The sequence below is a fragment of the Gymnodraco acuticeps genome, unplaced genomic scaffold (genome assembly GCF_902827175.1).
Source record: "Gymnodraco acuticeps unplaced genomic scaffold, fGymAcu1.1, whole genome shotgun sequence".
Taxonomy (NCBI): domain Eukaryota; kingdom Metazoa; phylum Chordata; class Actinopteri; order Perciformes; family Bathydraconidae; genus Gymnodraco; species Gymnodraco acuticeps.
The window spans coordinates 159,587-173,024 of NW_022991386.1; the positions used below are offsets into that span (position 1 = coordinate 159,587).

A 13,438-nucleotide genomic window follows, 5' to 3' on the forward strand; every position below is an offset into this window, starting at 1 on the left:
CATCTAAAGCAGGATGATTGACATCACCGCTGTCTTCCTAAAACAAGCCGTAATTAAACTCCGGATGGTTTTTGGCGCAGGTTTCTTTCTGAATGTCTTCCAGCAGAAGCCCTCTCTCCACACCTCCCCCTCCTCTCCTTGAAACCCTCTCCTCTCCTGCTTCATCTTCCCATCGATCAGACCTGTGCTGACACTCTGCTTCTCTCCTTTAATGATTAGTCTTCCTCCAACAGAACAAACATGCAGCAGTTTGGATCCGTCCCACAGAACAGCCGACTCAGATATTCACGACTCTCAGACTACAGATCCACACACATGCTGCATTAGTCTGCCTCCAGCATACCAAACACACGTGAAATCACACACACAGCAATATTCAGTTTATTTATGCAGTTTCTTTCTCCTCCGTCGTCTTGTGCCGCATCGATGGATCATCTCATTTATTCTCTATGTGAATCGATTAAGAGCTAAGATGAAAATCTGGCTTTGCGAGTTTTGCCCAAATTGTGATTTTGTTTATTGTCCAGTGAGCAATAATCCCTAAGATTGGCCGATGAGAGTCCGTAATTGTTCATTCTGTGGTCCCTAGTGAAGCCAGCTTTGTATGGTCAGCTGATCAGGGTGGGTGGGGGAGGGGGGGGACAATTACTTTTAATTGATCAAGTCAATTGACAGAAAAATATCGGCAAGTGTTTTGATGAACGACTTGTCCTTAAAGTCAGTCTATCTGCAAGAACGTCGTAATGCAGTTTTCAGCCTCTCAAATATGAGATTTCCTGCTTTTCTCACTTTTGTATCCTATTATTATAGAAATATGAAGATGTCGGTTTATAGGAAACGTTACGGGTCATAAGTACAGTTTTGAGGTACTTGTACTTTAAAGTATTTTCTATTTTACTTCTACTCCACTACAGTTCAGAGGTACATGGTGTACTTCTACTCCACTACATGTATTTAATCCCTTTAGTTCCTTTACAGATGTGGAAGAATGATATGAAATCAAACCAAGTGTTAAATCAGACTTTAGTTCCACCTGGAGTAAATCCACCAGCTACCCTGCAGTATACAAAGTCATTCAAACTAGCTGCACCTTTACCAGCTTTGAGAACACTTTCATGATCAATCATTATAAAACATATCATATATATTATTCTGAAATGGACCAATCTGCACAATGACTACTTTTACTGTCGCTACTTTCTCTATATTTTGATGACAATACTTTTCTACTTTTACTTGAGGAACATTTTGAATGCAGGACTTTTACTGTAACACAGTATTCCTACACTCTGGTACTTCTACTTTTACTCAAGTACAAGATCTGAGTACTTCTACTTTTACTCAAGTACAAGATCTGAGTACTTCTACTTTTACTCAAGTACAAGATCAGAGTACTTCTACTTTTACTCAGAACAAGATCTGAGTACTTCTACTTTTACTCAAGTACAAGATCTGAGTACTTCTACTTTTACTCAAGTACAAGATCTGAGTACTTCTACTTTTACTCAAGTACAAGATCTGAGTACTTCTACTTTTCCTCAAGTACAAGATCTGAGTACTTCTACCTTTACTCAAGTACAAGATCTGAGTACTTCTACCTTTACTCAAGTACAAGATCTGAGTACTTCTACTTTTACTCAAGTACAAGATCTGAGTACTTCTACTTTTACTCAAGTACAAGATCTGAGTACTTCTACTTTTTCCTCAAGTACAAGATCTGAGTACTTCTACCTTTACTCAAGTACAAGATCTGAGTACTTCTACTTTTACTCAAGTACAAGATCTGAGTACTTCTACTTTACTCAAGTACAAGATCTGAGTACTTCTACCTTTACTCAAGAACAAGATCTGAGTACTTCTTTTACTCAAGTACAAGATCTGAGTACTTCTACTTTACTCAAGTACAAGATCTGAGTACTTCTACCTTTACTCAAGAACAAGATCTGAGTACTTCTACTTTTCCTCAAGTACAAGATCTGAGTACTTCTACCTTTACTCAAGTACAAGATCTGAGTACTTCTACTTTTACTCAAGCAAGAACAAGATCTGAGTACTTCTACCTTTACTCAAGAACAAGATCTATCTTTCCTACATTTTACCCATTACCCGATCTGAGTACTTGGGAACCATAAACAAAGAAGCCTGGGTTACATCACACAATGTTTTAGCACAAATCTGTCCCAATAATTCTTGTGTACAAGTAAACAAAAGCTCTGGATGGATTTCTGCGTCTTGTCCTCACCACACATCTGGTCCTTTGCAGATCTCCTGAGACGGTGTATTATAAGATGTGAACATGGGGAATGAAAGAGGAAGGACACAGGGTCAAGCGGCCCCAAAGGAGGCAGAGCAGAACGCTTTGAAGTGCCTATGATTGCAAATTATACAACAACGTGCAAGGAGTCATGTATTTCAAAGGTCATTTTTTCAACCATACAAATAATAATAATGTTTTGTTTTTGTTTTGTTCCTTTCCGTTAACTGTCAAGTGGGAACTACGTTTTTGTGTTTCTCTTCCTTTCCTACGATACTGTTATGATTGGCTGTGAATAAGAACATATGAAGGACAGACCATCTATTTCTATTTGTTTTGAGAAAGGGGCAGGTCACAGCAGATGATGTTCTTCTCCCTGCTGCTTCTCGGGTACGCTGTGTTTATAGAGACAGGTTTTGTAAATAATTGTTATACATTAAGTTGAGCATACCATGAACGGAACAAATACAACTGAAATGAAATAAACAACAACTCCTGCAGTGAAATAAAAACCTCTACAATTATCTTCGAGTGTTCTGAGTGCTACTCAGTCCCACCTCCTGCTCAAACTAAAAGCTTCCTGTAGCAGCATCCGTCCTCTTTCTAAATCCATCTCCTCTCTCTGAGTCTTATCCCCCCCCCCAGCTCTCCCCTGACCCCTCTCTGAGGCAGGGGGGCAGCTGGCCTCTCTCCAGGTCTGCCGCTGGCCTGATGTAACCCGTCACGCAGCAAACTCATTTAAACCTCAGCAGAGGAACACACACCCCTCAGTCCACGTCCCTGCAGGACACACACTGCTTAAGGTCTCATGGGGAGAGGCGGAATATACAAGTGTGGCATCTGAGATAGTGTGTATAGGTTTGTAATGTATATTGGTAGACATCTGTGATATAGGGGGTTACGATAAACATATTGACTAAGTGATTTGTTTAGTTCAATTCAAGGAATACATCATGTGTAAAGAACACAGCCATACGCATACAATGTCAAAGAAAATGTATGCAATCAGAAAAGTCAGATGTGCATTTATATCTATCAAGAAAGTAGAAATGTTTTACTAAGATTTGATGTGTTCCTTAACATAGAAAAATAGCCTCTCTTACAGTATTTAAAGGTGGGGTAGGTAAGTTTGAGAAACCGGCTCGAGATACACTTTTTGTTATATTCCATGGAATGCTCTTAACATCCGATAGCAATGAATATCTTAAGTGCTTTGACAAAAAATCCATAAAAGAACGTCATCTGTGGAAGCCGTGGCGCTGTGAAAAGCACGACCAATCATCTGAGCCGGCTAAAGTAACTGGATGGCCTACCTGCCTGTCAGCCTTCCATCTGGGCACAAACTTACCTCGTGCCCTCATTGGTCATGTGTGTGTTGGAGGAGGGACTCTGTGAGGAAGTGGCAGATTTGTTCCGCCTGTGTATTTTCAAATTCTAGCGCACTCGAGCTGGTTTCTCCAAAATGACCTACCCCACCTTTAAGGACATGTACATTAGGGTGGTCCTTAGTGCCATGTACATTTTCTAATTCATTTATGTTAAGCTCCAACCACCGGAATTCGTTATGATAGTCAAGAAAACTCTCCTGGTGATTTGTATTCAAATTTCAACCACATTTATCCCTCCCTCATCAACCTTGAAGTTTAGCCTCACGTAGGGTGGTCCTTAACATTGACATGTGTGCGTTCGTGTGTGTTGGAGGAGGGGCTCTGTGAGGAAGTGGCAGATTTGTTCCGGCTGTGTATTTTCAAATTCTAGCGCACTCGAGCTGGTTTCTCCAAAATGACCTACCCCACCTTTAAAGCGTTGCCATTTTGTCTACATGACTTACTGTATGCTTGGTAATAGCCCTCAACAGCCATAAGCATCAGAATACAACACGCTACAATACTACATATTTTAAGAAAACAACATAAACAAACAAAATCTAAGCAAAACATTGGTTGCAACCACAATACTGGGATCTGCATTTATATTTATCATAGAGACAAAGTGACCTTATATGTTGGTGCTTTCTTGATACAAATGTGCCTTGCTTACAGTAGTGCAAATAGGATATGTTATTGAAACGTAACCTATATCATATATGAATAAAGCCCTAACATATTTAAAGACAAAGCAAATAATATCTTGTCTTTATCACAAAGCCAAAACTTGTTTTACTTAGTATCTCCTTGCTTAGAGTACCACAATGTATCATGCATAAAGCCCTATTGCAATACAATAAACTTCAATAATGAATTCTAATTTTAGGAATACATCTAAGTGGGGATGTAACGATATATCGAATATTGCGATTTTTTTTTAAACCTTTATTTAACCAGATGGTCCCATTGAGATCATCGATCTCTTTTTCAAGGGAGACCTGTCCAACATGGCAGCAAGTAGGTTACAACATGAACATAAAACAACAGATAACAATAAAGGACATCGTATTTACAGGGCTACATGTACACACCTAGAGACATGGACAAGTACCAACAGTATATTTATATCTCTGTCAATAAGCCTCACCTTCTTGGCAAACACTGTATTGTTTTTGAAGTGGTGGAGAGACAATGCACAGTTTGACCCACTGCTGTCACCCAGGGCCAAAGCATATCTCTCTGTCCCAGCAACATCAGTACCAAGCAAGAGAGTTGTTTCCACAGCAGGGGATTTTGTAAACGCCCAAACATCCCAGCTTCTACCTGGAAATGTGGACATGCTCATATTCCTAACAGATAACCTTGATGATGCTGAGTGAGTGAGTTAGAGTTGAGTTACTTGAACAACTAAAGTGAAACTTGATTTATTCTATTGCAGGGTCTGATTATTATATCGTTGACACTTTAAAATACTACTATCTACTAAAATGCTGTTCAAATCAGATTTATTATTTAATAAAGAAAAAAATTCACATTTTTTTTCTTTATTTTTCAATATCGCGATAAATATCGTACCGTGGACTTTTTATCACGATATTATCGTACCGTGAGTTTTTGGTATCGTTACATTCCTACATCTAAGTATAAAGACCACACCACCATGTGCACAACATCTGAGTCAAAGAGGTTTACTCGAAAACACGAAATTATGAAATCATTTTCACATATCTCAATATTTATGGTATGTGTAAATCCCTAAACATTGTGCTTTGATACGCTACAATAATACAATCTAAAACACAGTAGGGGACACACAAAAGTTTACTTTTCATGCAATCTGAACGACAGGATTTGCATTTTGCTCACAGTCAAAATCTCCTCTCACCCAAGTGCGATGCATTTGGTTGCAATATATCACCTCTCTTTTCACAAGAATTGCAATATGAAGTATCACAACCTCTCCTCACTGTATATCTCGATGTATACATCCCTAAATATCCTGATAACACACTGTATCGATACATTTTACACCGCTAATACCTCGTTGGACTGATGATCCCGCTAAAAGGCACAGCCCTGTAAATCCAGAAACATTCTGCAATCTGGGTCTAATCTGAGCGACCCGGGCCGGAGCGGCAATCAGGTCAAACCAAAGCCGAGGCAGCTTTGCTAATAGTCTTCTTATCATGCAGAACACACGTGTACATCTGCAGAACACACACATCTGCAGAACTCACTCAGAGGGATTGGAACACACACACACACACACACACACACACACTGGGACTGCCTCTCAGAGGGATTGGAACACACACATGGCTAAACCACAAATGTTCTGCTTCCCTGCGGCTCTGCATGTTCTCCTGTCCACAGTAATCCCTCTGCAGTGAGCCTCTGACGCTCTGCATGATGACCGCTCAGGAGAGGAGCCCCCCCCACCATAGTAACCCCCCCCCCCTTTAGCTGCAGCCCGGTGCATCGAGCCTGCAGCACTGTTGATCATTTCACAGCTCGCTTAACGCTTCAAATACTCAAACTACAGATGAATGTGTGTTTGCTGGGTTAAATGTCTCTGTTGTTGTTGTTGTTGTTGTTGTTGTTGTTGTTGTTGTTTTCTGCAGAAAACAGTCAGATAAATGGTCAAATAAGCACAATAGATAACGCAACAGCATCAGTGTCATCACCGATCATCCAGAGCATGTGGATCTAACTTTCCTGCAGACAAACTTCAGCGTGCAACACTGACTTCAACCCTCGCGCACACCGCTGCACACTGCACCAAACCCCCCTCTTGTTTTGGAAGTAAACATATAGCCATAATTACGTTTGGACTCCTTGACAGTTTTCAAAGCGGACTGTAGTCTCTCCAGCATGGCTCTTTGATTAGCATGTGCAGAAACAAACACACACACAGGGAAAAAGGAAAAAGAATAATCCTTTATATTCCTGGAGAGGAACAGGAACTGAAACAACACGTCTGAGGAGGTTCAGCGAAGCATTTCTCCTGAGCATCCAGAGAGCAGTGGAGAGGAAGGTGGGAGGCGAGGGGAGGAAGGGAGAGACAGTTTTAATCTTTGGAAAAACCAGACGCTGGACGCTTTCACTGCAGAGTAAAGGGGGAGAGAGGGAGAGAGGGAGAGAGGGAGAGAGGGAGAGAGGGGAGAGAGGGAGGGAGGCTGTTAGGGAGATAAGAGTGATGGAGAGAGGACGATGAAGAGAGGAAGTGATGGAGGATAAAGACAGATATGGAGAGGGAGGTGTTAATGAAGAACAGGTGCTGCAGAAACAGGTGCACCGTATAATCTCCCCGTGGAAACGACTGCGTGTTCCCGAGGGCCATGAAGGAAATTGGACTGCATCAAATTGAGCAGAGGGCAGCCAACGCAACACATGGGGGGGAAGAGGAGGAGGAGGGGTGATTTATCTCTGTTAACCCAGGGTTGCCAACTCTCACGCATCTGGCGTGTGACACATGCTTTCACTCTCAATCTCACGCTCTCACGCTGCCCAAACTATTCTTACGCCAAAAACAAGATGAACCGGCGATCGTTTTTGGTTAGTTATTTACAATGTTGAGTTGACAGCTGCTCAAGCTGTCGATCCGCTCCCTCCCCGCCCCCACCACTCTTAACAACGTTAACAGACAGCAGAGCAGTGGGAGACGGTTGGTCAATCCCGACCCGTATTGCGCATGCGCAGATCTAAGATCCAGTGATAACAAAGTAAAAGTCTGCTGCTTATCGTTCTACTCGGCCAAAATACAGTCAAAGAGAGTATGAGAGTGAGAGTGTGTTAATTAATATGTTTGGCAGTTTGGAGTAAGTCTGTAGATGTGTTTGTGTGTTTCATGTATAGGCCTCTCACGATAATGAATTTTGTTGGATACATTTTCCCGGAAATTATTGCGATAAACGATAATATTGTCGGCACCGTTGTATGACCATTTTAGATCTCTGACATACTGATAATATATAATAATAATAATAATTCAAGTACATCCTTTCAAACAGTCACATCCTGATGTAAATGGAAATTTAATTTTTAATTGTTATTTATCGTACGATAAGTCAATTAATTGCGTATCGCGACAGGCCTATGCACACAATAAAACAGTGGAAACATGTGTTTGACTTTCATTAGTGAATGAAACGTTGTGCCCTTTATAGTCTGTGTCCAATATTGTGTATTTGTATATATTGTATATATATCCTATATATATGCTAAGGTCCCGCTACTAATGATAGCAGTCATTTAGTGCGCATATGTGTAATTAAACCCATGATATCAAAATCTCACTCCAGCCAGGTACCCAAAGTTGGCAACCCTGGTTAACCTGCTATTCATGAGCACTTCACTAAAAAGCTAATCAGAGCGGGAGGTGTTCGCTTCACGGAGAGAATATAAACAAGTGAGATTAAACATAAATATTAAAAAAATTCTAAAGGCTATTTGGACATTTGTGGGGAAACACAGTCACAGTATTTCTTCTAAATACCTCTTAAATGTAGCCAGTAATAAGATTAAAGAGGCCCTATACAGGTTGCTTGCTATTCACAGGTTTTAAAGAGTCCTCTCCTGCTGATGTTCAGGTGTATATCAGTATGTAGTGTCTCTACTTTAAAGAGTCCTCTCCTGCTGATGTTCAGGTGTATATCAGTATGTAGTGTCTCTACTTTAAAGAGTGCTCTCCTGCTGATGTTCAGGTGTATATCAGTATGTAGTGTTCTCTACTTTAAAGAGTCCTCTCCTGCTGATGTTCAGGTGTATATCAGTATGTAGTGTCTCTACTTTAAAGAGTCCTCTCCTGCTGATGTTCAGGTGTATATCAGTATGTAGTGTCTCGACTTTAAAGAGTCCTCTCCTGCTGATGTTCAGGTGTATATCAGTATGTAGTGTATCTACTTTAAAGAGTCCTCTCCTGCTGATGTTCAGGTGTATATCAGTATGTAGTGTCTCGACTTTAAAGAGTCCTCTCCTGCTGATGTTCAGGTGTATATCAGTATGTAGTGTCTCTACTTTAAATAGTCCTCTCCTTCTGCTGATGTTCAGGTGTATATCAGTATGTAGTGTCTCTACTTTAAAGAGTCCTCTCCTGCTGATGTTCAGGTGTATATCAGTATGTAGTGTCTCTCTACTTTAAAGAGTCCTCTCCTGCTGATGTTCAGGTGTATATCAGTATGTAGTGTCCTCTACTTTAAAGAGTCCTCTCCTGCTGATGTTCAGGTGTATATCAGTATGTAGTGTCTCTACTTTAAAGAGTCCTCTCCTGCTGATGTTCAGGTGTATATCAGTATGTAGTGTCTCTACTTTAAAGAGTCCTCTCCTGCTGAGTTCAGGTGTATATCAGTATGTAGTGTCTCTACTTTAAAGAGTCCTCTCCTGCTGATGTTCAGGGGTATATCAGTATGTAGTGTCTCTACTTTAAAGAGTCCTCTCCTGCTGATGTTCAGGTGTATATCAGCATGTAGTGTCCTCTACTTTTAAAGAGTCCTCTCCTGCCTGATGTTCAGGTGTATATCAGTATGTAGTGTCTCTACTTTAAAGAGTCCTCTCCTGCTGATGTTCAGGTGTATATCAGTATGTAGTGTCTCTACTTTAAAGAGTCCTCTCCTGCTGATGTTCAGGGGTATATCAGTATGTAGTGTCTCTACTTTAAAGAGTCCTCTCCTGCTGATGTTCAGGTGTATATCAGTATGTAGTGTCTCTACTTTAAAGAGTCCTCTCCTGCTGATGTTCAGGTGTATATCAGTATGTAGTGTCTCTACTTTAAAGAGTCCTCTCCTGCTGATGTTCAGGTGTATATCAGTATGTAGTGTCTCTACTTTAAAGAGTCCTCTCCTGCTGATGTTCAGGTGTATATCAGTATGTAGTGTCTCTACTTTAAAGAGTCCTCTCCTGCTGATGTTCAGGTGTATATCAGTATGTAGTGTCTCTACTTTAAAGAGTCCTCTCCTGCTGATGTTCAGGTGTATATCAGTATGTAGTGTCTCTACTTTAAAGAGTCCTCTCCTGCTGATGTTCAGGTGTATATCAGTATGTAGTGTCTCTACTGATTGGTTAGCTGGCCAGCTCTGTTGTGATTGGTCAACCGCTTAGAGATATCCCGCCCCTTAGCCTATCACGTACAATGTGTTGCAGCGCTAGCCAATAGGAGTGCGAGTGTTACAAAGTGATGTCACCATATTCCTGAAGTAAACAAAGGAAAGTGACTTCCTGGAGTCGTGTGTACCTTTACCTAACACGTAGAAAGTAACCTCCCATCACATAACATGCAAAAAACAAAACCACGCAACATCTCACGGGTACTGCATTGGTGTTTAGCTTTTTTTATAATCCATTCAGACGTAGAAGGGCACTCAGGGATTGTTGCAAAGTTCAAGTTAAAAATAATGTGTGATTGGGATCTGCTCCAACATTTAATGGGACTTTCTTGGCCCCTCGCTTCACTGAGTTTCATTCCAGTAGTGTTTCTGTTTTCCTGCTGCAGGCGGACCAACAAACCAAAAACAAAACATTATTATATTGTTTACTATCCCAACGTGAACTCCATGATAAACCAGACCGTGACAAACTAACGTTTCCTTTAACAATGCAAGTTAAAACCAGCCTGAGGGGTTGATGATGCCTCCTGACTGCTGGCATCGGGCCACGTTGACCACTCTTTAATGTGTAATTACTTAATGGCGCGTCGGTCCACAAGGACGTCCAAATGAAACCTGGCGGGTTCCCAAGTATCATATCAGGCCCAAAAAGTTAGATTAATATGACATATTGTCTGTTCTACTTCAGAGAGGTCGTTCTGCAAACCGTAGAGTGCTAGATGTAAAGGGCAAATATATTGCTTTTTTTCAGGTTCATGTTTTTTTTAGCCAGAACATTTATATTAGAAAAAGCAGCTTCAGAAATGTTGCAAATAAAAAATACACAAATGTACCGAAACATCTTCACCAACTGGAAGACACATGCGCGGCGTTTACTAAAAGCACTGAATAAAGGAAACGCTGCAAATACAAAACGCCGACCAACTCTATAATCCTGAACGCCAATGTTTTTGTTTTTCAAAGTGCAACGCGATTCTCCTCATTAAAATGTTTTGGGCCGTTGTATAGCATCGCAAGTTTTTCCTCTAACTTTGACCACATTCCCCTCACTCCATATTGTTATTGTTCACAGCCCTAATACGTAAGTAAACGTAAGGGGGAAAGAGCTGCCTTCATTTTAAGTGAATTTAAAACAAACTGAAAGATTGACATTGAAGTGACTTTGACTTGAACTGATGGACTAAAAGTACCTTTTCCGTTCTCCACGTCCTGCGATGCGATGACGAACCCGAATCCCTCGCCCGGTTTCCTCCTCAGCTCCACGTCAAACCCTCGGAGGGGCCTGGTCTTCCCCCCCCTCTCCAGACCCAAGTCCTGCGTTGGGACGGCCCCCGCCTCGTCCTCCAGCCCCGTGTTGATCCAGTCCCGCGGCTCCATGGTCAGCGTCACCGGGATGGACTCCAGGAAGCTGGTGCTCTGGACCAGGCAGGAGGAGTGCAGGTGGGGCGCCGGGGAGGGGGGGGGCGCTGTGGGAGGTCCGGGGAACAGGGAGGGAGTCAGGGAGGAAGTGGGAGGAGTCTGAGCTGACAGGGGGGGGAGGGGGGCGGAGTAGAGGAGGGGGGAGTCTCCGCAGGGAGCCGGGGGAGACGGACGAGTGATAGATGCCTGGTGAGATAGAGAGATTGTTAGAAAAATCTCACTGGTCCCCGGCTTGAGCTTCAATATCAGGATCCATCCTTCCATTTGTGATCCTCTCCAGCAGTATTCAATGTTTACTTCAGATTAGCTCCACGTCAGAAATGAGCATGCTTGTCATATGTCTATCTCCATAGAGGCTGAATCATCATGTTAATCACAGAGCTATCATATGCCTCAAACAGTCCTGATGCTCTTCTAGGTAATCACACATCCTGTCATGTTCACAGCTACAGTTGGGATACCTTTGTTATCATGTTACTCTCATGTTGGAAGAGGACATTCAGTATTTTCCCAACAGAGATGATATATTTGTATTTACATTATATTTGTATTGAGATGGTTTACACACAGAGAATATCTGATGAATATATGTGACTTTATATGAAAGTGAAAGCATTACCTCCTCTGTAAACCAGCAGGATGACCTCCGCCTGCTTGGTGTGCTCCTGCAGGATAGTTTGCACCTGTGAACAAGCATAATGTAATATATATATCATCACTCAACTCAATTCATGTTTTCAAATTGGTTGAAAAACAGCCGGAGAAAACCCAGTGTTGTCTTTTTAATAATTCAGCCACTTGTTTACGGGCTTTTTTTTTTTTACGTTTTCTTGCTGAAAAGATGAATGAAAATGTTTTGTATAATTTGGTGTTCGGGTGGGTCACTCTGGGTCAAATTTGGCCCAATCAAGATTCATCTTTTGTTGGTCCCTGACAACTAAACCAATAAACCTAAACTAAGAGGTGGAAAGCAGACGTTGCCACATTTTAAGCAAAAAAGAGATCAAGAAACTCAGTTCGAACTCATGAACTATAACTAATATTTAGATCACACTTCTCTGGCTTTTCATGTGCTTTGAGTAAAAGGTTCAGCTAAATGCAGTGTATTTGAGATATGTGAAATGGGACACCCTGATAGACTATGAAGCTTGAGAATAGCCTGAGTAAGGTTGTGTGTGTGTGTGTGTGTGTGTGTGTGTGTGTGTGTGTGTGTGTGTGTATGTGTGTGTGTGTGTGTGTGTGTGTGTGTCCACCTGTGAGAAGCTGAGGCTCTGGACGTCCGCCCCATTGATCTTCACGATGGCGTCCCCCGGCTGCAGGGCGCCGCACTGCTTCCTGTCCCAGACCCTCCTCACGAGGCTCATGCGGCCCCCCGGCCCCCCCGCCGTCACACTGAAGCCCAGACCCTGATCCCCCTCCGTCTGAGAGAGTGCCACCGGGACCAGCTCCCCCCCGCTCAGACTGCCCACACTCACCCCCCCGGGAGAGGAGAGAGGGCTGCTGGGGGTCAGAAGAAGAGTCAGAGAGAGAGTTAGACGAAGAGTCAGAAGAAGAGTAAGAGACAGGACATGAGTCAGAGTCAGAGACAGAGTGACGGTCCGTCCACACAGCGGCGTGCGTTGAAAGCTTCACCATTCACTTTGAATGGGGTGACGTCACTTTTCGCCGAACTGCATTGTGGGAAGCGACGCAGAGCTTTGCTGGCGTGGCTCGCTGCAAAAGTTGAGCAATGTTCAACTTTTGAGGCCTCGGCAGAAGCGTCAGCCAATCGAATCATATGCCAGTACAAGCTCTAGCCAATCAAACCGCTGCTTGTGTGTCAGGGGCGGGAGATTCATGTGATTGGTTGTTGGTCGAGTTTCAGACACGCCCGCCGGCAAGCTTCAACGCACGCCGCTGTGTGGACGGGCCGTAAGACACAGAGTAAGAGTCAGAGTAAGAGTAAGAGTCAGAGTCAGAGTAAGAGTCAGAGTAAGAGTCAGAGTCAGAGTAAGAGTCAGAGTCAGAGTAAGACACAGAGTAAGAGTCAGAGTCAGAGTAAGAGTCAGAGTCAGAGTAAGAGTCAGAGTCAGAGTCAGAGTCAGAGTCAGAGTCAGAGTAAGAGTCAGAGTCAGAGTCAGAGTCAGAATCAGAGTCAGAGTAAGAGTCAGAGTCAGAGTCAGAGTCAGAGTCAGAGTCAGAGTCAGAGTCAGAGTCAGAGTCAGAATCAGAATCAAATCAGAGTCAGAGATATCTGCTGAACATATTGTGATTATGGGATTTCATAAAAATGATGTTTTGCACATAAAATGATTCTG

General features: G+C 42.5%; 1 protein-coding gene across 1 annotated transcript in view; it reads right to left on the reverse strand.

Annotated features, from left to right (window-relative positions):
• Positions 1–13,438, reverse strand: part of LOC117563143 (membrane-associated guanylate kinase, WW and PDZ domain-containing protein 1) — an 88,191-nt gene that overhangs the window by 11,528 nt on the left and 63,225 nt on the right. The window contains 4 exon segments of the mRNA XM_034241317.1: positions 10,913–11,189; positions 11,191–11,327; positions 11,761–11,824; positions 12,395–12,641. Coding sequence (XP_034097208.1) covers positions 10,913–11,189; positions 11,191–11,327; positions 11,761–11,824; positions 12,395–12,641 — 725 coding nt within the window.